Source organism: Gorilla gorilla, chromosome 16 (genome assembly GCF_029281585.2).
Source record: "Gorilla gorilla gorilla isolate KB3781 chromosome 16, NHGRI_mGorGor1-v2.1_pri, whole genome shotgun sequence".
Classification (NCBI taxonomy): Eukaryota; Metazoa; Chordata; class Mammalia; order Primates; family Hominidae; genus Gorilla; species Gorilla gorilla.
The window spans coordinates 76,343,441-76,367,848 of NC_073240.2; the positions used below are offsets into that span (position 1 = coordinate 76,343,441).

General features: G+C 44.9%; 1 protein-coding gene across 1 annotated transcript in view; it reads right to left on the reverse strand.

The window, feature by feature from the left end:
• Positions 1-6,425: 6,425 nt before the first annotated feature.
• PTPN9 (protein tyrosine phosphatase non-receptor type 9) overlaps positions 6,426-24,408 on the reverse strand; it is a 105,644-nt gene continuing 87,661 nt past the window's right edge. The window contains exons 9-13 of the mRNA XM_019010728.4: positions 18,980-19,046; positions 12,838-12,916; positions 10,008-10,158; positions 9,116-9,323; positions 6,426-8,307 (exon numbers count right to left, since the gene is read on the reverse strand). Of these exons, the coding sequence (XP_018866273.1) occupies positions 8,093-8,307; positions 9,116-9,323; positions 10,008-10,158; positions 12,838-12,916; positions 18,980-19,046 (720 nt within the window). The 3' untranslated portion in view covers positions 6,426-8,092. The remainder of the gene's footprint in view (positions 8,308-9,115; positions 9,324-10,007; positions 10,159-12,837; positions 12,917-18,979; positions 19,047-24,408) is intronic.

Consider the following 24,408-nt stretch of genomic DNA (forward strand, 5'->3'; position numbering starts at 1 on the left):
TATTATCCTTAGTTATAGATGAGCAAACTGAGGCTAACAGCAGTAGAGTGACTTTCTCAAGTCAAATAGCTTAAGGGAAGTCTGGGTCCAAAGTCTAAGCTTTGCCTCCACTCCCACATGCTGTCTTTGTGCACTCCGGCCAGTGACCCAGGTTGGGGCCTGGAGAAAAACAGCCGGACTCCCCTGTTGCTCCACACGCCTCACCTCCCTAACTTAAAGATCAGTTTATCCTCAGACAATTCTAAATGATTTCTGGCCTTTTCCAGAAAATTATCCAGAAAAGCAACATTTGTCTGATGCACATACATACATACACAGAAGACCTAAATTCGCAACACATAAACTCAAATCTATCACACCTCCTGACACCCTCAATCTCACAGGTGTCTCACATACACCTTCTCTCTTTCACAAAAAGGACTCATTCAAAGTTCTTTAGGGCACTTATGGTAGGTGGTGACTGAGAGACATTTAGGGCCTGCACTTCAGTGACTCTGCCAAGGATATCAGTGCCAGCACCCTATCGACACAACCTCTGAGGGCTAAGACTCTCAGTAATATCCAGGTAAGGAGGATATGAGGCTGGCTCCCCAGGGACCCACAACCCAAAGCATCTTCTAGGTTCAAGGCAAGATGATTTTGGCAACTCATTTATCTTTTCAGTTTCTTTATCTGTAATCTAAGAATCAGAATACTTCGGTGGGAAGATGTGAGATTTAAAATTAAGTATGCCTGCCGGGCGTGGTGGCTCACGCCTGTAATCCCAACACTTTGGATCACGAAGTCAGATCAAGACTATCCTGGCTAACACAGTGAAAACCCGTCTCTACTAAAAATACAAAAAAATTAGCCGGGCATGGTGGCACGCGCCTGTAGTCCCAGCTACTTGGGAGGCTGAGGCAGGAGAATCACTTGAGCCGGGGAGCCGGAGGTTGCAGTGATCCGAGATCATGCCACTGCACTCCAGCCTGGGCGACAGAGACTCTGTCTCAAAAAAAAAAAAAAAAAAAAAAAAAAAAAAAAAAAAAAAATTAAGTATCCCTAGCATTCAGTCAAGAGTTCTCATACCTTTTTCCCCTCCTTTATCATTCCTACCTCCCTCTTCTCCTGGCCATTCAAATGCAAAGTCCGATTGAGCAATGAGCCCTGGAGCAGGCCTAGAGGGCCAAATAATCCCATGATGTGAAGAAACTCCATTTCTCTTGCAACCAGGTTTAGATGGTATATATTCCGTAATTTCTGATTTCTGGGTGGCCTTGGAGGCTTGGAATTTTTTTTTTTTTCTTTGAGACAGAGTCTCGCTCTCATCCAGGCTGGAGTGCAGTGGCGCGATCTCGGCTCACTGCAAGCTCAGCTTCCCGGGTTCACGCCATTCTCCTGGGAGGCTCATGGAGGCTCGGAATGTTTGAAGGAATTTTTATGACTGCTACTCACTGCCTTGAAATGTTTCCCCTGGCTGAGCATTAGTTTACCCTAGTTTACCCTCCTGGGTCACTCAGCATGTTCCTCAGTTTACCTGGCTTTATGTTTTCAAAGTGTTTCCTTCTCGTTACCAGTTGTTTGGTGGCTTTTTTTTTTTTTTTTTTTTTTTTGAGACAGAGTTTCGCTCTTCTTGCCCAGGCTGGAGTGCAATGGTGCGATCTCTGCTCACCGAAACCTCCGTCTCCTGGGCTCAAGCGATTCTTCTGCCTCAACCTCCCGAGTAGCTGGGATTACAGGCTTGCGCCACCATACCCGGCTAATTTTGTATTTTTAGGAGAGATGGGGTTTCTCTGTGTTGGTCAGGCTGGTCTCAAACTCCCGACCTCAAGTGATCCACCCGCCTCGGCCTCCCGAGGTGCTGGGATTACAGGTGTGAGCCACTGCGCCTGGCCTGACTTTTTTTTTTTTTTTTTTAAAGCAACGAGTTCCTTTGTTACTGCTTTTTAAAAATAGAATAGCTTGCCATTTGAGAATTTATTATTTTTATTTATTTTTTTAGAGACGGGGTTTTGCCATGTTGCTCAGGTTGGTCTGAAACTCCTGGCCTCAAGTGATCCTCCCACCTTAGCCCCCCAAAGCACTGGGATTACAGGCCTGAGCCACTGCACCCAGCAAGGTCCTTTCTTCAAAGAAAATCTTATTCAGAAGCCTAATGTGTAAGAGATCAAGGTGGGCCTTGTTTTGGTTTAAGTGAGGACAGCCTGGGCACTGCAGTCTATTCCTTCACATCTCTCTCATGCAGCCTCCCTAACAGCCACATAGTCCCTTTGAAGACTTCGAATGAACCCACATTTCAGATCTTGTTCATTCGTCCCAGCCACTACCTACCTCTCAGCAGCCTGTGACAAAGCAGCCTGGCTTTGTGCTCAGTTACCTCTGCCTGTTCATTAGTATCCTTCAGCAGCTTTTCTTCTTCCACCCATTACCTAAATGTTGGTGACATCCAAACGTATCTCCTCTCTTGCCTTCCTCATTCTCACTTCAAGGCTCATTGCTTCTGTCTAACTAAGTCCTAAACTGACATCTCCAGACCAGTATCTGCACTGCACATCAGACTCCAGACTTCCACTGGATGCTGGCCACAGAAAATTTTTTATTAAAAATACATTTTTTCACAGAAGAAAATTCATTAAAAGTCAAGAAAGAGCCCCCAGATGAAATGGCTGACCTTTACTCAGGTGCACATCTGGCCAGTCTTGAGGCTTTAAGACAAACTACGCAGCAGCATTAGAGAAGTAGCCAGATTATAATGTGCGGGGAGGGGAGACGGACGTGAGCCTGGAGTCTGAGAGGGGCACTGTACCGTTTTTTCCAACACCCCCAGCTAGGATTCTAGTGGAGTTAGCTATGTCCACCATGGCCTTAGCCTGAAAAATATGGGCATTTAAGACTTCAGCAGGCCACATTTAGCTCAAACAGGAGGATTTTATGACAGCCAAGGTAAAGGAGGGAGATTTAAACCTTGTAACAGGTTTCAAGGTGCTAGATTTTTTTCCCCCAAGAAAACATCTCCAAGTAAAAGTGATATATTTCTATTTGTGGAGAAGATCCTAGTCTTCTCTGTAGTCAATTATGAGCAGTGCAGTCTAGAACACTTGATATTCACAAGTGTTGTGTAAAGGTAACTATAGGGCGGATACCTCCTAAGAGAAAAAGATGGTTCCCAGGCTGATGGGCATTTCCACTCCTGCCCTTGGTAGGCTCACAGTGGTTTGTGGGAGTAACCAAGGCCAGAGAGAAATCTAAGGACTAGGTTGGGAGCTATAGGACTCTTGGTCTGTTCATGCTTTGCCTCTGAGAAACCCTGTAGACCCCACATTAAGAAACAGGGAAACTTTAAAGGCCTATAGGCTGGTCTTGGAGATGACAGAGACCTGACCTGCTTTTCCTCCAATTGGAAGGCCAAGGGGGAAGAGAACTGAGGGAAGCTAGGGAAGTAGCAGCAGCTTGAAAGAAGAGACTCTGAAAACACACTAAAACTGGAGAGGCTGGGTGTGGTGGCCCATGCCTGTAATCCTCTGTGGGAGGCCGAGGCAGGAGGATTGCTTGAGGCTGGAGTTTGAGACCAGCCTGGGCAACATAGTGAGATCCTGTCTCTAGAGAGAGAGAGAGAGAAAAAAAAAAAAAAAAGCTGGGTTCCTGCTTGAGCCCAGTTGTTGAGACTGCAGTGAGCCATGATCATGCCACTCCCCTCTAACCTAGGCAACAGAGTGAGACTGTCTCTGAAAGTAAAAAAAATGAAAAGTGGGGAGTGCTAGTGGGAGCCAACTCAACCCAAGTAAAGGCCTAATAGCTCCTCTATGGGTGTCTGCACTGTCCAACAAAGAACTGGACCCTTACAGTCAGAGGACCCATGGTAGGATCATCTAGTGTAGCCCCTTCTTTTACAGAGGGAACCTAGGACTTGGGTTTGGTTGAGTGGTAAGACCTCAAAACCACAAAAGAGCTGGGTCACTCTAGAGAAGCTTTTCTACTTGGCCAATGCCTCTTGGCCCAATTCCCTCTAGGTCTCTGATTTATAAAAGTTTTTGTATGTGTGTCTGTGTGTCCCGAGAGACAGGAAGCATTCCTTTCAGGGAAGGAACCAAATTTCCCTAGGGCTATGATGCTAAATAGTCCATTCTCCCAAGAACAAGTCCTACTCTGTCATTTACCTGCATACTGTCACATGAAGACTGATAAGGGTGGGCCTCCTAGGCTGAGGATGCTGGGGCACCCTTCATCTCAGGAGTCCCATCCTAGCCAACAAGGATGGGCAAGATGAAGGGAGCAATGGGAAAAAGGACACAGGGATTATCTCATGTTTGAAAAATTATATAGCATGGGAATGTTAGAGAAAGGTGAAACAAACAGCAATCAAATCAGAAGCAGAAGCCTGCTTTAGCTCAGTGTTTTCTTCTTTCCTGAACACTGTCTTTCTTTTTTATTTATTTATTTTTTTTTGAGATGGAGTTTTACTCTTGTTGCCCAGGCTAGAGTGCAATGGCGCGATCTCGGCTCATTGCAACCTCTGCCTCCCAGTTCAAGTGATTCTCCCATCTCAGCCTCCCGAGTAGCTGGGATTACAAGCACATGCCACCACACCCGGGTAATTTTTATATTTTTAGTAGAGATGGGGTTTCATCATATTGGTCAGGCTGGTCTCAAACTCCTGACCTCAGGTGATCTGCCCACCTCGGCCTTCCAAAGTACTGGGATTACAGGCATAAGCCACTGCGCTTAGACCCTGAGCATTTTCTCTTGCTTTGTTCACTAAGTCTCCTGTATGAGAACCCTGACTTGCCAAACAGATTCTGGGTTGCGTCTCTGCCTTCCCTTTCCTTTACCTCCTCCTTTAACACCTAACACAGGTAGGTTCACGCTGGTAAAAGCTACAAACAATGGCAGTGGGAGGAGTTCCTCTGAGTTTTACTGAAAATTTAGGAGACATCAATTCGTTAACTCTCTATAGGGTCAGAAACATGAACTAAATCTATGGTTCCCAAACCTGAATAATCCTGTCACTCACTAACAACCTACTGGATGGGCCCAGGAATCAGCATTTTATGGAGCTGAAGTGATAGATAACCTCACCAGTCTTCAGATATGCAATGAGGAACTCATGCATAACCTTAAATTCACAGGGCAGTCGGGTTACAGCCTCTTCAAATAAATGACAATTGAAAGTTACCTCCTCCAGGCCTTTTATCATTAATCCCATTTCTTACATGTTCCACCAAACCCCTGACCTCTCTGGTTTCTCAGATTTCCAAGAATCTCTGTTCACTTCTTATGTTTGTGCACTCCCAAGAGAATGGAGGCTCACCTGGAGAAGGAACTAGATTAATCTTCTGCTGTACACTAGAGCTCCTGATTATGGTAAGAAACTCAATAAAAATTTATTGGCAGATCAGAAGATGGATTCTTAGAGGAAGTCTAGTGTAAGAGGTGAAAGAAGATACTTTGGAGTCAGATGATCTGGGATCCTGGCTGTAGCAAATTAACATTCCTGTCTCTCAATTTTTTTCTTCTGTCAATACCTACCTCAAAAGGTTGTTGAGGGTGAATGAGATGATACCTAGAAATTACTCTGAACAGTGCCTGGAATAGAGTGAGCATCCAGTAAATTGGCTGCTATGACTATTATTAAGAACACCCCAATATTTCCCAGCCACAACTGCCCCAACTGGGCAGGCCATCAACAGCCAACAGGTATGATATGGGGAGTGGTCTTCCATGTACAAGGCTTCTGGTTCCTTTCTTTCTAAGAGATAAATGCAAATGACTCAAGATCTTCTCACAAAGACCATGTACCCATAGATATGGAGTTTCCTGGGGAGAATGATAACCCCTTTGGTACGCTGCAGACACGAGGACCCTACATCAGGAGGTCCTAGCTAGGACAGTCAGTCACCAACCCTGTCGCCCTTCGAGTCTACTACATGAAGCATGGGCACAAGAACAACAACCTGGAATTTAAGAACTATTTATACTCTGAAAGGAGAGCTAAACAAACCTCTGTTCTCCAAACACAAGATCTCCATCTTCCATGCAGTGAAGAGACCACAGGCTTTGTAAGCAGACCAACTTAAGCTCGTTTTAGAGCAAATCACTGTAACCCTCTGGACCTCACCTTCCTCATCTATATAGAAATGAGAAAGGGGTGCACAGGAGAAGGGAGAGAAGATAATATCTCACTGAATTGTTGTGAGGTTTGAATGAGGCAGGGTGGGGGAAAAGCACCTAGCATAGCGCTTAGCACATCTCAAGCACTGAACTGGTGCTGGTCCCTCTGTCCAGAGATAGGGCCATGGCCTACAGACAAGGTGAACTCATAGTGTCAGAACTCAAAGTCTCAGATACTGAAGCCTTGGGTCCCTCCCTGCCTCCCTCATCCCTCCCAGACCAGCTCCTGGACCCCCTCCCTCATGTCCCAGGCTGCTAAATTGATGAAGCTAAAAGGGTTTTGATCATGTCGGTATATTTATATGTAAATACAAAACTGTATCACTGTAAGATATTGAATATGAACATTACAATTATTTTCTGAATCTGACTCAGTCCATTGATATTAAATACAAAATGAAATGATTGTAAAAAATAATAATATACACATTCAAAGAGCTTATTACAGTATAAAATTATTGAGGTCTGATCAGCTGCCAACCTCATCTTCTGTGACAGGGGAAGGTTTAGGAGTTCCTGGGATTTTTTGGGAATGTGGAGTGCTGAGGACTCTTGATTTATCCCTAGCACATAAGGATGAGTGGGCTGGGAGCAGGCAGGGACAGGTTGGGTGGGTAGGGGACAAACAGTGATTGCAGGGGACCACCTCACTCAGCCAGGGGGTGAAGCTTTTTAATGACACAGAGCCCACCCAGTTTGAGGGTCTAGCAGGCTAGCAGGCAGGAAGAGATGGGCATCTCGGTAGACAGGGCCAAGCTGCATAAAGGAACCATCCAGCAAAAGAAAAAGGGCCCCAGCTCATCCTCCCAGGGAGGTATTTTCTTAGTGGTTTTTTCTTTCTCATACCCGGGCTCCCCCTCCTTCCTTCTAAGATTCGTACCGATTGCATTTGGCTCTGGCTGCTCAGTGAGTTCATCTCAACCCTCCGCCTCCCATCCCTGGGATAGTGAAAGCAAAGAGAGAGTATGGAATCACAGTGGAGGTCTGTTCCCCAAATTGGCCAAGTAAATGTAGAAAAATCATCGGATAAGGGAAATCCATGCTGAGCTAACCCAGTGTCACCACAAACTAATACATTCTTGGCTCCAACAGGTGGCAACTGGAAGGAGATAAGTCATTACTTAAGGAAGGGGCCCTGTGGCAGGAACATGGAGGAGATGTGTGTGTGTCCTCTTCCACCACTCTGTAGCCTGACGAGAGGAGACATGATCACCAACCCAAGCTAGTCCAGGATAAATAGTAGGGTCCAAGAAGCAAGGAGTCCTGAACTGCAACACGGAGCGCCAGGAACTTCTGCAAAGGAGTATCTGTGTGTATATGTATTTATAGAATACGATCATATTATCACATACAATATATATTATATACACACGTACATATGGACCCATACACATAAGTGCACATACACACACACACACACACACACACACACACAGAATGACAGAAAGGACTGGAATACACGCCCTACTTATAAACGTGCTTGGCACTCAGGACGATCTCTAGAATATGTAACTTGGTCAAGCTCTCTGGGGAGAAAGGCAAATGCTTCATCAAACCTCCCCATAAAATCCTAGGAAAGGGAAGGAGTGGGAGACAGGAGACCTCCAGAAAAAGAATGGCGGGAGAAAGGAGGAGGGAGGTTCCTTCCCCACTTACCTCGGGGACCCTAACAAAAATCAATAGCCACAATTTGGTTTTAATAAGGCACAGTTTGATAGCAGATGCTAGGAATTAAGAACACATTGCTACTGGCCCTTTCTAGTGGCAATTTCACCACATTTATCTAGCCAAAGGGAAAGGCTGCCTTGCGTGCACACGTGTGCTGGGAGACACAAGAAAGAAGTTGATCCATGGCTTCAGCGTAACTGATGGCAACCTATAGGCTCAGTGGTGTCCAGGGTAGTTTAAGGAAGGCTGGCCAACAGGTAGGAGGTTCGTAGGAGAGTTACTGACTCTCCACGGCCAGCAGGTTTTGGCCAGAGGATACCATGCCCTCCTTCTCTGCGAACTCCAGGATGGCCTTGTAGCAAAAATAGTACTGCTCAGGGGTCTGGATGCTGAAGGCCCTCTGGGTCCTCATGCGTGACACCGTCTGGAACACATTAAGGGTGCCAAGCTCCTCCAGCTGTGCCAGGCAGATGTCCAGTGAGCAGAAGGTACCTGAAGAAGGAAGGAAGTGATCACATCTGGTTTACCTCTCTTCTCTTCCTCCCTCTACCAAATAACCCAGGCAGATCTGAATGAATGAATTCACAGGCAAAGTGCCTCATGGCAGAAGGCCAGGTGGCCTTAGGCCTGAAAGGACTCAAGAAGGAGGTCACAGGGAGTGTTGGAGGCCAGAGAAATGAGAAGGCCTCTTATTTCTCAGGACATACACTTGGGGTAACAGGAAGTGGAAATGGGAAGGTGACACAGGGGAACTTCCTGCTTCAATCCCAGACAGACAGACTGACAGCACTCCCACACCTAATTTCCAGAGTCCACAAGTTTTTCAGAGGCCTAACAAAAACCTATTCTCAACTTTCTCCCAAAGGGACCTTTGAACTAGAAAGGCCAACATTTCCTACCATGTACATGCCCTTAAGGCAAAAGCTGCTAACTGGCTCCAGAATGGAGAACACAGCACAGGGTGGGGAGTCCCTCCAGGGAGGGCTGGATGGGAAGGAAGCAGCAGCCCAGCTGAGCTCTCTGGGATACCTGCAGTGACAGTTCTAACAGGTGACAGAGTCAGCGTTATGATGGGGTGTATAAAACATCAACCCCTAGAGGACTTGGCTTGTGAAATATATATTCTGGGCATCACTTGGTCCACCAAAAGGACATTAGAAGAGGGATTTTTCACAGCAATTCACCACCAAGGGAGCAAGTGAGTTCCTTCTCCAATCACAGATGTGGGCTAAGAGCTTTGTTTTTCCTCGTCCACCCCTACTGCCCCTGCAGACACCAAGAGCTGCATTAGGTGCGTTACCTGTCCTGCCAATGCCTGCACTGCAATGGACCACAATGGGTGGCTCAGGGCACTGCCCTTTGGAGCGTGCTCCCATGTTGCTCACAGCCAGACTCTGCTGGTTTCTGACCACTCTCAAGAAGTCAATGAGGGAAGCTGCTGAGGAAGGGACACCATAGTCTGGCCAGCTCAAGAACTGGAAGTGGGTCACCTGGCGTTTCTGCCGTTCCTTTGATGAGAAAAGAAGTAAACGTTAACAAGGTTATTTCTGCCTGCCCCTAGCTACCTCTGGCTTTTCCAGATTCTCAACACCCTGGTTATCCCTACCACCAAGGCTCCTATCCACCACTGTCAACTTTTCCCATAATTGCTTCTTTACTACAAACCCAAAGGAAGGGTTGGTTAATTGTTTGGAAAAGGCAGAATTCCTATACTGTAAGATCCAGAATTTTTTTTGAGACAGGATCTCACTCTGTTGCCCAGGTTGGAGTGCAGTGGCACGATCAAACTTACTGCTGCCTTGACCTCACAGGCGTGTGCCACCATGCCCAGCTAATTTGTTCTATGTTTTGTAGAGACAGGATCTCACTGTGTTGCCTAGATTATCTTGAACTCCTGGGCTCAAGTGATCCTTCCACCTCTGCCTCCCAGAGTGCTGGGATTATAGGCATAAGCCATTGCACCCAGCCCCAGATTTCTAAAATTATAAGCTTTACTCCTATTTAATGTTCCTATCGTGCTGCAGTAATATGGCTATATTGGCTGTGAGTTAAATATCCTCATCCTGTCCCTAGAAAAACAGAAGCAACTCATAACTTCCCTGGTATCCTACCTATTCCCTCTGGAGATTTTCATTACAGTAATTATTCTCCCCCTGTTTCAACAAGGTGAGAAAAAAGAAACCTGGATTTACCTCTGTGTTGTGAATTTCTAGCGTTGTTTTCTTATAATGATTCATGTTCTCCACGCCTAGATTGGTCACTGTGAGGAAGCCAAATCGGATCCGAGAGTCTTTTTCTAAAGGCCAGTATTGGCCACACTTTCTCCTGCCGCCTTCCTCAAAGCTGAAGACACACAGAGCAAGGTAAGCCTTCCATCGTTCCTCTCCACAGCAGTAACCTGGCTTCCCCAAAGACCTGATATACCCCCAGGCAGCAATATCATCTCTTGCATTGCTTCTAACTTACACCATTGATTCTCAGCAGAAAGGAAAGGAAACCTCTTCATTCTAAACAAATGTACTCACAGCTAAAGTTTCTGCACGTACTCATATAGCAGACAGTTACTGAGCACTTACTACAGCATTTGGTCTTTTTTCTAATACGCAATAGTACGTCTCACATATGTGGGATAAATACTGGGTGAACAGAGAAAAAAACAGTATAGTAGCTGGGTATAGTGATGCATGCCTGTAATCCCAGCTACTTGGGAGGTTTAGGCAGGAGAATCACCTAAGACCAGGAGCTTGAGACCAGCCTGGGTAACATCATGAGACTCCATCTCAAAAAAGAAAAAGAAAAAGAAAAAAAAGAAAAAAAAAAAAAGAGTAGAGAAATTAGTCAGGCATGGTGGTGGGTACCCGTAGTCCCAGCTACTTAGGAGGCTGAGGTAGGAGGATTGCTTGAATCCAGGAGGTTGAGACTGCAGTGAGCTGAGATGGCACCACTGCACTCCAGCCTGGATGACAAAGTGAGACTCTGTCTCAAAAAAAAAAAAAAAAAAAAAAAGGCGCAGTGACTCATGCCTGTAATTCCAGCACTTCAGGAGGCCAAGGTGCCGGATCACCTGAGGTCAGGAATTCGAGACTAGCCTGGCCAACACGGTGAAACCCCATCTCTACTAAAAATACAAAAATTAGCCAGGCATGGTGGTGGGCACCTGTAATCCCAGCTACTTGGGAGGCTGAGGCAGAATAGCTTCAACCTGGGAGGTGGAGGTTGCAGTGAGCTGAGATCGCACCACTGAACTCCAGCCTGCACAACAGAGTGAGACTCTTGTCTCAAAAAAAAAAAGGCCTAAATCTACCTTGCCACCCTCCAGTGGCCCCAAAGTATTCCAAGGTAGAACTTCTCCCACTACCTCCTCTCCAAATAAGTGGTGGTTATAACAGTGCTAAGAAAGGGAATTTAACATTCACATTCATTTTTTTCCTTCCTCATCTGAAATAGGTTATTCCTTAAATTTGCCAGATTTGTAGACCAAAATTTCAAAAATATTCCTTTCATTAAAATCTTCCAGCCGGGCGCAGTGGCTCACGCCTGTAATCCCAGCACTTTGGGAGGCCGAGGCAGGCGGATCACGAGGTCAGGAGATCGAGCCCATCCTGGCTAACACAGTGAAACCCCTTCTCTACTAAAAATACAAAAAATTAGCCGGGCGAGGTGGCGGGCGCCTGAAGTCCCAGCTACTCGGGAGGCTGAGGCAGGAGAATGGCGTGAACCCCGGGGGGGCAGAGCCTGTAGTGAGCTGAGATTGCACCACTGCACTCCAGCCTGGGCGACAGCGAGACTCCGTCTCAAAAAAAAATAAAAATAAAAAAAAATAAAATAAAATCTTCCTGGCCAGGCGCAGTGGCCCACGCTTGTAATCCCAGCACTTTGGGAGGCTGAGGCAACAGATCACGAGGTCAGGAGTTCAAGACCAGCCTGACCAACATGGTAAAACCCCATCTCTACTAAAAATCCAAAAATTAGCTGGGCATGGTGGCACGTTCCTATAATCTCAGCTACTCAGGAGAATCACTTGAACCCAGGAGGCAAGGGTTGCGGTGAACTGAGATCGAGCCATTGTACTCCCACCTGGGTGACAGAGCAAGACACCATCTCCAAAAAAAAAAAAAAAAAAAAAAGATATTAGCCAGGCGTGGTGGCACATGCCCATAATCCTAGCTATTCGGGAGGCTGAGGCAGGAGAATTGCTTGAACCTGGGAGACGGAAGTTACAGTGAGCCAAGATCGTGCCACTGCACTCCAGCCTGGCGGCAGAGTGAGACTCCATCTCAGAAGAAAAAAAAAAAAAGTAGCAACAAATGGAGAGCAAAGGGAATCTGGTAATTCAGGAGTCAGGAAGGCAGCACCCCTCTGGAAATAGGGAACAGATAAAAGGAGAATTGTCCAATGTTTCCCAGAACTTCCTTTAGTGGATAAGGCCAGGACCTCAAAATAGGGTATAACTGGCACAGGGTTGCCAGAGCCAGGGATTAAAGCTTTAACAAGTTAGATCTATTCATCTCCACCATACCCGGGTTGTGGATTAGCTAAGAGATATCTCAAAATCTTTGCCCTGGCTTTCCTAATCCTCAATTTTTTTTTTTTTTTTTATTGAGACAGAGTCTCGCTCTGTAGCCCAGGCTGGAGTGCAATGGCGTGATCTCAGCTCACTGCAACCTCTGCCTCCTGGGTTCAAGTGATTCTCCTGCCTCAGCCTCCCAAGTAGCTGGGATTACAGGCACGCACCACCATGCCCGGCTAAGTTTTTGTATTTTTAATAGAGAAGGCACCATGCCCGGCTAATTTTTTGTATTTTTAATAGAGACGGGGTTTCACCAAGCTGGCCAGGCTAGTCTGGAACTCCTGACCTTGTGATCCGCCCGCCTTGGCCTCCCTACGTGCTGGGATTACAGGCGTGAGCCACCGTGCCAGGCTGACCCTCATTATTTCTAAAAGCTAAACTTCCCTCTTCAATCACCCATGCCTAGGGACAGAGTGGAGGTGGAGACCTTTGGAAAAAAGGGATTAACTCACCGGGTGGTCATGACAATCACCAAGACTTTTTGCTCCCATACCATGAGCCAGAAATCACGATAGGTATTCTCTAAAGGACCTGAAATAAAAGGAGAAGACAAGAAACATGACTCTGGGAAACACTTTTTTTCTTTTGTAGGCGCTTCTGTTTTACTCCCCAATGGTAACTCCAAACCATAGATGGTTAGCTCCCTGCTCATCTTTCCACATCCCTGCTATTCAGTATAGTCCGTGGACCAATCACACCAGCATCGTATGGGAGAGTGTAAGAAACATGAATCTGCATGTCAACGAGATCCCCAGGTGAGTCATAGGTAGGTTTGGGAAGCACTGCTACATACCCTCTCAGAGTCTTAATCATCAGAACTTCAGCCATCACATCCAGGCTGACAGTGTCAAACTGTAAGAATCTCTAGCTGTTTTCATCTCACCTAAGCTTCAGTTTTATAATCACAGATTGCTTACTAAACCATTAACCTTCTGTTTCCCATAATCTCAGATCCATTATGTCTGCAACTAAGTCTCCTCCTTCAAAATTGCTTTATCTTGGCCGGGTGCAGTGGCTCATGCCTATAATCCCAGCACTTTGGGAGGCCATGGCAGGCAGGTTGCCTGAGCTCAAGAGTTTGAGATCAGCCTGGCAACATGGTAAAACCCCATCTCTATGAAAAATACAAAAATTAGCCAGGTGTGGTGGCACATGCCTGTAGTCTCAGGTACTTGGGAGGCTGAGGCACAAGAATTGCTTGACCCCGGGAGGTGGAGGTTGCAGTGAGCCAAGAGCGCACCACTGCACTCCAGCCTGGGCAACAGAACGAGACTCTGTCTCAAAAAAAAAAAAAAATTAGCTTTATCTTGCAACTTTCTTATCTCTGTTAACAATACTAGCATTCTTAAATCATTCAGTCTTAAAAAGGTGAAGTCAACACTGACTTACCCATTTCCTTCATCTCCCAGAAGCAGTCAGTCACCAAATCCTAGAGATTTTTTACCTTTGAAATGTTTTTGGTTTTTATGCTTTTGCCCTCATCTTCTCCCCATCCTGTTCTTCCTGCTCGATTTCACTGACACAAAGACCACGTCATCTTCTGTCTAAGTTACCGTAACACCCTCTTAGTCTACTTTTTTGAATAGGCCTTTTTCCCTTCCAGTCTACTCTGGGAAACCCCACCAGTTTAATCTTTCTTAAAAATTACTTCATCAGAACATAGACACACCATGCTCACTTTGGCCTCTATTCTTTCACTCAGGCTGTCTCCGTCACCTCCAATGCTATTCATTTTCTACCCATTTTCAAGTGCTGCCTCTTCCTTGAAGCTTTCTCTGACCACCGCATTCCTTGTGAAGCTTCTTCTCTTTTGCTTTTGATGGCACAGCTGGATCTATACAGGTTGACCATTTAATTTATATACTCTTCCATCCATTATTTTACTTTGTGGGAATTAATGATATCTCACTAAACATGGTCCTAGGGACAAAGGATTACAGGTGTGAGCCACTGCGCCTGGCCAAATTCTCCTTTGCACAGGGCTGAGCACTCAGCAATAACTTTGAAGATACTTGTGGGCTACCAACTCCACTTTGATCAAGACAGTAACCGGCCGGGCGCAGGGCTCACACCTGTAATCCCAACACTTTGGGAGGCCAAGGCAGGTGGATCACTTGAGGTCAGGAGTCCGAGACCAGCCTGGCCAACATGGTAAAACCCCGTCTCTACTAAAAATATGAAAATTAGCTGGGCACGATGGCAGGTGCCTATAATCCCAGCTACTCGGGAGCCTGAGTTAGGAGAATTGTTTGAACCCAGGAGGCGGAGGTTGCATTAAACCGAGATCGCACCATTGAACTCCGGCCTGGGCGACAGCAAGACTCCATCTCAAGAAAAAAAAAAAACGTAACAACTCAAGATAATTCCTTATACTTTCTGGGTGTTTCTTTCCTCTCTGCTTTCAGGAAAGCAGGGCAGTACTAATGGTTAATTTTGGTCTAGAAGTCTGCTGGTTCTACTACCATTATTGCTAAGTCTTTTAGCAAGCACTAACATGATACTGGAATACCATCTCTGCAGAAGTGGATGATGTCAAAAACATGTGAGATCTTAGAAATACACTAAATATCCAATAAGAGAGGATTAATTAAATTATGACGTATCAGGTGGGGTGCAGTGGCGCACGCCTGTAATCCCAGCACTTTGGGAGGATGAGGCAGGCAGATCACTTGAGCCCAGAAGTTTGAGACCAACCTGGGCAACATTGCAAAACCCTGTCCCTACAAAAAATACAAAAACTAGCCAGGTGTAGTAGCACATGCCTGTAGTCCCAGCTACTCAGGAGACTGAGGTGAGAGGATCACCTGTGTGTGCCTGGAGAGGCCAAGGCTGCATTGAGCCATGATCGTGAACCATGATCATACCACTCTGTCACCCAGCCTAGGTGACAGAGTGAGACCCTGTCTCAAAAATAAATAAATAAATAATAGCATACCATAATTTATACAGTCTATAAAGTTGATGTTGTAAGGGTTGTATTTTTTGCTATGGAAAGGTATTCACAGATACCATTAAATGAAACAAGAGATAGTACAGAAAGAGCACATTTGGTTAAATTAAAAGTTTAGTTTTGTTTTTTTTGAGACCGAGTATCACTCTGTCGCCCAGGCTGGAGTGCAGTGGCGTGATCTCAGCTCACTGAAACCTCTGCCTCCCGGGTTCAAGCGATTCTCCTACCTCAGCCTCCTGAGTAGCTGGGATTACAGGCATGCACCACTACGCTCGGCTACTTTTTGTAGTTTTAGTAGAGAGGGGGTTTCACCATGTTGGCCAGGCTGGTTTCAAATACCTGACCTCAAGTGATCTGCCCGCCTTGGCCTCCCAAGTGCTGGGATTACAGTCTTGAGCCACCGTGCCCGGCCTGGTTAAATATTTTGTATGCCTATATCTGCATGTATGCATAGATAAAGGTCTAGGAGGAGATGCTGTAAAATGTTAACATTATCTCTGGGTCCTAGGGTTATGAGGGATTATTTTTGTTTTCTAAATGTTCTACAATGGACATGCATTACCCTAGTATACACATCAAGAAGACAGTAAGGACACCTTTTCCACATCTCTGACCCTCAGCCTCATCCACATCCTACTCTCCTGCACCACAGCAACTCTCATATACTTCATTTTCCACATTCAGACCACTGGCAGAATTGGAGTACTGAACAGTCAGAGCACATGGTAACTCAGTTACCAGACTGGGGCTGGGCAAACTTCTCACAGGCTCAAGAGAGATACTAAGAAGGGAAAGTTGTACTTCCCAGCTTAGACCCTTTAACAGTAAACTTCTCTCAAGAAATAAAGTCAGCAGTTTATACTGACATAGGTGAAACAATCCACAGACATGGCTTGTAAAAACTTCTGAACCAAACAAACATGGGTTCAAACCCTGGTTCTGCCACTTACTAGCTGCATGGTCCAAGGTCACGTAAACTTTTGGGTTTCAGTTTGCTCATCTATAAATTAATAAACCTCCCTTGCAGAGTCTCTATAATAATTAGATAGCATTTATGCATCTGATATATAATAGGTCTTCTCAATAGATGACATCATTAATAGAAATATAGGCCAGGCATAGCGGCTGATGCTTGTAATCCCAGCACTTTAGGAGGCCGAGGTAGGCAGATCACTTCAGGCCGGGAGTTCGAGACCAGCCTAGGCAACATGGTGAAACCCTGTCTCTACCAAAAATACAAAAATTAGCCAGGCATGGTGGCAGGTGCCTGTAATCCCAGCTACTTGGGAGACTGAGGCAGGAGACTCGCTTGAGCCCTGGAAGTGGAAGGTGCAGTGAGCCAAGATCATGTCACTGCACTCCAGCCTGGGCGACAGAGCGAAACTCCATCTCAAAACTTAATTAATTAATTAATTAAAAATAAAGAAGTTGCAGACATTATGATATTTTATTCCTAAATACTTGAGCACTTACTAGGAAAACAAGGACATCCTCCTATAGAGCATTACCATTATCACCTTAAGCATACATTAAACATGGATACAATGTTGGCTAAAATAAATCTCCAATTGTCTCAATAGTTTGTCTTCAATAGATTTTTTTCTCCCAGTTGAGCATCTAATCAGATACTCTTTTTTTTTTTTTTTTTTTTTTTTGAGACAAGGCCTTGCTCTGTCGCCCAGGCTGGAGTGCAACGGCGCAGTCGCGGTCCACTGCAACCTCTGCCTCCCAGGTTCAAGCAATTCTCCTGCCTCAGCGTCCCGAATAGTTGGGACTACAGGCACCCACCACCACACCTAGCTAATTTTTGTATTTTTAGTAGAGACAGGGTTTCACCATATTGGCCAGGCTGGTTTGGAACTCCTGACCTTGTGATCCGCCTGCCTTGGCCTCCCACAGTGCTGGGATTACAGGCATGAACCACCACGCCTGGCCGATCCTCTTTTTTTTTTTCTTTTTGAGCGCAATCTCTGCTCACTGCAACCTCCGCCTCCTGGGTTCAAGCGATTCTCCTGCCTCAGCCTCCCGAGTAGCTGGGATTACAGGCATGTGCCACCACGCCCGGCTAATTTTGTATTTTTAGTAGAAACGTGGTTTCTCCATGTTGGTCAGGCTGGTCTCGAACTTCCGACCTCAGTTTATCCACCTGCCTCGGCCTCCCAAAGTGCTGGGATTACAGGTGTGAGCCATTGTGACTGGCCCTTTAATTTATTTATTTTTGAGACAGGATCTTGCTGTGTCAGCCAGGCTGGAGTGCAGTGGCACGATCTCGGCTCAGAGCAACCTCTGCTTCCTGGGCTCAAGTGATACTCCCACCTCAGCCTCCCAAAGTCCTGGGGTTACAGGCGTGAGCCACTGTGCCCGGCCATGGTTCTCTTTAGTCTCCCTTTAATCTAGAACAGTTCTCTGCCTTTTTGTTTTTTATGGCATTAACTTTGGAGAGTCTGAGCCAGTTTTCTTATAGCATGTCCCACAATCTGGATTGTTTCCCATGACTAGATTCAGATTTTAAAACTGGCAATACACAATGCAGGTGATATTCATTTCTCAATGCATCATATCAGGAGGTGTACATAATGTCCCTTTGTCCTTTACTGGTGATACTAAGTTTGATCACTTGATTAAGGAGGTATCCACCATATCTTGCTCTGCAGTGGTCAAAGGGCCTTACGCCCATCTGATGGTCTGTTGTCTTTCTGTATTATGATTTCCTCCTACCATCTTTGAAAGTAACATGATATTCTTGAGATGGAGAGGCCAGGTCAGGAAGAGTACTAGGATCATAGGAACATTTATAGAAACTCCACCTGAAATCCTCCTAGAGGCTGGGCATGGTGGCTCACGCCTGTAATCCCAACACTTTGGGAGGCCGAAGCGGGCAGATCACGAGGTCAGGAGTTCGAGACCAGCCTGTCCAACATGGTGAAACCCAGTCTCTACTAAAAATACAAAAATTAGCCGGGCGTGGTGGCACACACCTGTAGTCCCAGCTACTCAGGAGGCTGAGGCAGGAGAATCACTTGAACCCGGGAGGTGGAGGTTGCAGTGAGTGGAGGTCGTACCACTGCACTCTAGCCTGGGCGACACAGCAAGACTCCATTTCAAAAGAGAAAAAAAAATGAGAAATCCTCCTAGAGCTCAGTATTTCACTGTCAGACTTATTAGCACATACTATCTATGTCAGAACATTTGCTGGAGTGCTCTGTGATGGTATAGGAACCAGCCTACGCCTATTAGGACAGCAATGCTCATTCCTAGATTGGACTCAATCTCTGGGAAGTCCCCTGCTATTCTTGGCCTCTCACTAGACAGGAAGAGCATGAAGAGCTCACTGGCTGATGCATTCTGATGCCCTACACCCTTGCCAATACTAAGAAATAGCCCCAAAACTTGCAGGCAGTAGTGTTATGTGTTTAAATCTCCAGTTTATCTCTATGTGGTGAGTTTCCAGGCACACCTGGTACAGAAACCCCAAACTACTTATTTGCTTTTCTCAACCACCACCAATCTTTATAAAAGGCCAGGATCTAGCGGCCAAAACCTCCACTCAAGTTACCATTCGTTTAAAAATTATGCTATCATTTGGCACAAGGAATCGTAAGTAGATGGCACAAAATCAACATGGGAGGGACGGACCAGCTTACCTTGTGTGCCAATGTAAGCATTCTTCTGCTTGTAGCCATCCATGAAACTGGCATTGATGTAATCTGTCTAATGATAAAAAGGAGACATCACTATAGCTACACAGAATATACCATTTGGGTCATAAAATGATGTACTCAGTAAGTAAAACCCAAGGTGTGAATATTCTCTTCTTGTTGAGCAGAAAATGAGGAGTGAAATGGCCAGCTCAAACCCTCACTTCAATAAATGGTGCTGGGACAAGTAGATATCTACATGCATAAAAATCAAGCTGACTCCTTCCTCACACTGTAAAACTGACTCAAAATGTATCACAGATTAAATGTAAGGGATTAAAACTATTAAAACTCTCAGAATAAAATATAAGAGTAAATCTTTGTGACCTTGGGTTAGGCAAAGCTTTCACAGATATGATACCAAAGGCGTAAGTGACAAAAGAAAAGAGATAAATTGGACTATATTAAAATTAAAAACTTATGCCAGGTGCGGTGGCTCACGCCTGTAATCCCAGCTCTTTGGGAGGCCGAGGAGGGCGGATCACGAGGTCAGGAGATCAAGACCATCCTGGCTAACACGGAGAAACCCTGTCTCTACTAAAAATACAAAAAAATAGCTGGGCGTGGTGGCAGGCGCCTGTAGTCCCAGCTACACGGGAGGCTGAGGCAGGAGAATGGCATAAACCCGGGAGATGGAGCTTGCTGTGAGCTGAGATCGTGCCACTGCACTCCAGCCTGGGCGACAGAGCGAGACTCTGTCTCAAAAAAAAAAAAAAAAATTCATTCATCATCAGCCATCATGGAAATGCAAATCCATACCATGAGATACTAATTTATACCCACTAGGATGGCTACAGATATCAAAGATAGATAATACTGTTGGCAAGGATGTGGAAAAACTGAAACCCTCATACATGTGTAAACCCTCCTTATACACGGCTAGTGGTAATGTAAAATGCTGCAGTTACTTTAGAAAACAGTCTGGTTGTTCCTGAAAAGATTAAACAGTTACCATATGACCCAGCAATTCCACTCCTTAGCAAAATAACATACGTCCATACAAAAACTTATACATAAATATCCATAGCAGCATTATTCGTAATAGCCAAAAATGGAAACAACTCAAATGTCCTTCAACTGATAAATGAATAAAAGTGGTATATCCATACAATGGAATGTTATTTGGCAGTAAAAAGGAGTGATGTGATGATACATGCTATGACATGGATGGACCTAGAAAACATGCTAAATGATAGAAGCCAGACACAAAAAGCTACATAGTCTAGGATTCTCTTTGTATGAGATCCCTAGAACAGGCAAATCTATGGAGATAGGAAATAAATCAGAGTGGGTTAGAGGGAAATAGGTAGCGACTGCCAAGGGTGTGAGGTTTCTTTGGGAAATGAAAAAAATGTTCTAAAGTTGTTTGTGGTGATGGTTGCACAACTCTGTGAATATACTAATAGCCATTGACTTATATACTTTAAATAGGTAAATTGTATGGTATGTGAACTGTTGGAGGCCAAAAGAATGAGGGTCATGATCAACTCAGTATACCACTGGAGGCTACATGAGCAAAAAGGAAACTGTTCTCATGAAAGCAGGATGTTGGCAAACTGACAAACTGCATCTGCCGCCCAGAAGGAATGCTGAGGGCAGTCACGACCCAGGCACAAGTGTTTCTTGTAGTTAGGCACATCTGAAGCCTGTTAGCAATAATGTGTACCTGTGATCAATTAAGCAGCTGACCAATCGTTACCTCCTCCTCCCTGCTCTTGGTACCCAATGAATACAAAGGGCTGTAGAAGCTCAGGGCTGCCTTTGCTCACTAGAAGCAGGGAGTTCTCTTCTTCTTCCCCATGTTACCCTTCCTTTAGAATAGTTATTTTTGTCTTAAGTTTTCATTGCTATGTTTGTCCCCCTTCATTCAGTCTCCTAATGACGGTCTCAAGTAATAACAATAGTAACTGCCCTAGTGACATCTCAAGCAGTAATTGTGGCAGTCTGCCAGAGTGAACTATATAACTCAATAGAGACTGTTATTTACAAGAAAAGGGTCCATCAGGACTTGCAACACTGTAGCACAGGACCAAATGAGAGGCAAGGCAAGCAAGTAGGAACATCTGGTCCATCCTGCCACACACAAAAGGCAAAATATGAATGGAGAAGAAATAAAGCTACATCTCATACTTAGGACCGTCAATAGGACGAGCCAAACACCTGGACTCCATTACTACCTGAATTAATGCAAAGCAACTTCCAGTCAAATTCAAAGGCATCTCAATGAACAGCTCCTGACTACCTCTCTTCCAGGGTATTATCCCACCTCCTAATGTCCTCAGTCTTAATTACTTCAACATCATTTTTTATAAATACCTACTCAAAAGATCCTTTGATTCAGGCTGATAAAAGAGAAACATCAATCAGCTGCAGTTTTATGTTATAGTATAACTAGTTGAGGGTTGAATGGATAGAAGCAATGGAATGGATAAGGGAAGGTGTGAAGGGTTACAGAAGGACAAAAGAAAAGTTTCAATAGCAAACTAGGGAAAACTCATAACCCACTGCATTACAGAGAGGTCAGACTGACTGTTTCCTCAACCTATCACTCGTTCTCCTGTGGGTCCTATCACTGGGAGGGCAGTCTGAACTGTCAGTATCCCATAGCTAACCTCCTAAGATATCTCCACCTCATGGTCAAACCCATGTTACTTGGATTTGTGTTCGTTAGTCAGTCAGTCTACCAATTTATCACTCTACTATTTATTTAGTCAAGAGTTTCCTCCTTAGAAACTGTTTCTTTGACTAAATAAATAGTGGAGTGATAAACTCGGAGTTTTCCCTCCCATAGCAGCTAGTATTGACCTCATACGATTACTGTCCTACCCTGACTCAGACAACTTCACTGAGCTAATAGACCACCTACAGCAGACCCAGCATGCTAAAAGCCTCACTCACTTCCAAACAGGCTTCTCAATCCAGGGTGCACCCAGTCAGCCAAAGCCCATCCTCTACTCAACCTGGCACATGCAAATGGTATACCCACTCGAGGACCAAGGGGAGAAGGTATGGAAAAGCACAAAAGATTTACCTAGTATATGCCAGTCAGCATTAGTAAGAACATAAGGAGGAACTAACTTCATGCTTTGAAAAGAATTGTCACTTCTTTAAAGAAGACATTATTTCTTTATAATTAAGAATTACCAGCTTTAGCACTGGTCTCTGAGCTGATTTTTAATTCCCAGGGAATTAAAATTTTTAATTTCAGCAACTTCGGAAGAATCACTGGATATTAAAACTGAAGGCCGGGCGCAGTGGCTCACGCCTGTAATCCCAGCACTTTGGGAGGCTGAGGGAGGCGATCACCCCAGGTCAGGAGTTCAAGACCAGCCTGACCAAAATGATGAAACCCCGTATCTACTAAAAATACAAAAATTAGCCGGGCATGGTGGCATGCACCTGTAATCCCAGCTACTCGGGAGGCTGAGAAAGGAGAATTGCTTGAACCCAGGAGGTGGAGGTTGCAGTGAGCTGAGATTGCGCCATTGCACTCCAGCCTGGGCAACAAGAGCGAAACTCTGTCTCAAAATAAATAAATAAATAAAAATAAAATAACTTTACTTTGAACAACCTCAGTCAATGCTGGGTTTTTTTTTTTTTTTATGAGATCACCTAACAAAATTGGGTTTTTCAGAGATATCACCTAATAAAATTGGTATATCAGAAGGGAAAAAAAGGAAGATAATAATAATTTAGTCATTCATCTCAAAATTCTAAGGTTGGATGTTGCTGTAAACAAGTTATATTAAAAAGGAATTATGGCCAGGCACACCGGCTCATGCCTGTAATCCCAGCACTTTGGGAGGCCAAGGTGAGAGGATTGCTTGAGCCCAGGAAGAATTTAGGCAACACAGCGAGACCCTAGCTCTACAAAAATAAAATTTAAAAAAATCAGCTATGTGTAATGGCGTGTGCCTGTAGTCTCAGCTACTTGGGAGGCAGAGGTGGGAGGATCGCTTGAGCCCAGGAGTTCAAGGGTGCAGTGAGCTACGATCAAGTCACTGCACTCCAGCCTGGGTGACAGAGTGAGACCCTGTCTCAATTTTCTGTTTTTTAAGGATTTTACAAAGGAATAAGTGAATGAATCATATTATAGGGGATGCATAAGATGCAGGATGAATTAAAAAACCAACTTGTCCTGGCCGGGCACAGTGGCTCATGCCTGTAATCCCAGCACTTTGGGAGGCCGAGACGGGCAGATCACGAGGTCAGGAGATCGAGACCATCCTGGCTAACATGGTGAAACCCCGTCTCTACTAAAAACGCAAAATATTAGCCGGGCGTGGTGGTGGGCACCTGTAGTCCCAGCTACTCGGGAGGCTGAGGCAGGAGAATGGCGTGAACCTGGGAGGTGGAGCTTGCGGTGAGCCCATATTGCGCCACTGCACCCCAGCCTGGGGGGACAGAGCAAGACTCCGTCTCAAAAAAAAAAAAAACAACTTGTCCTAATGTTACCCTAACAGATTTTCCTGGTTTAGGATAAAATTTCCAGTCACAATGCCACACACTTAAAAGTAAATAAAGATGTTGTACTCTGGAAAACCTTGTTAGACTGACTCAAAAAGTGGCCTGTAATTCCAGCACTTAGGGAGGCTGAGGCAAGAGGATTGTTTGAGCACAAGAGTTCAAGACCAGACTGGGCAACATAGTGAGAACTTGTCTCTACAAAAGTATTTAAAAATTAGCCATGTATGTGGCACACACCTGTGGTCTCAGCTACTTGGGAGGCTGAGGTACAAGAATCACTTGAGCCCAGGAGGTCAAGGTTGCAGTGAGCTGTGATCACTGTACCTAGCCTGGGCAATAAAGCAAGACCTTGTCTTGAGGGAGAAAAAAAAAAGTGGCTCAAATGTGACAAAGACACTAAAGTTAAAGGTGTATGTAAAGTGTTTGAATAAAATGTTCATTAAATATCTCTGTTAATAGATTACATATGAGGCTTTTAACATGTAGATATAATCAAATTAATATATTAAATAATATAGTCATTTGACCATTTCATCTCTATCCCTAGACATTTATGTATACATAAATTGTCCACAATTTCCTCAGATACAGATGGAGAAATCAGAGGTCACTTACAATCAAGGTTGCTTTGTATTGATGCATATATACTCACCAAAGGAATTGCACTATATGACCATGACTTTACAACTAAGGAGTAAAACGATAAATAATTTAACATCTATGAAGCACCTACAATACATCAGACCTTGCACTATCAGCATTCACATAAAGAATTTCATTTAATTTCCACTCAATACTGTGAGATGGGCATTTGAGGACTTGCCTATGGTCACAGACTAGTATGTAGCAAAATATAAACTCAAACCTAATCTCTCTGGCCTCGGAGTCTACTTTCATTCTACCGAAGT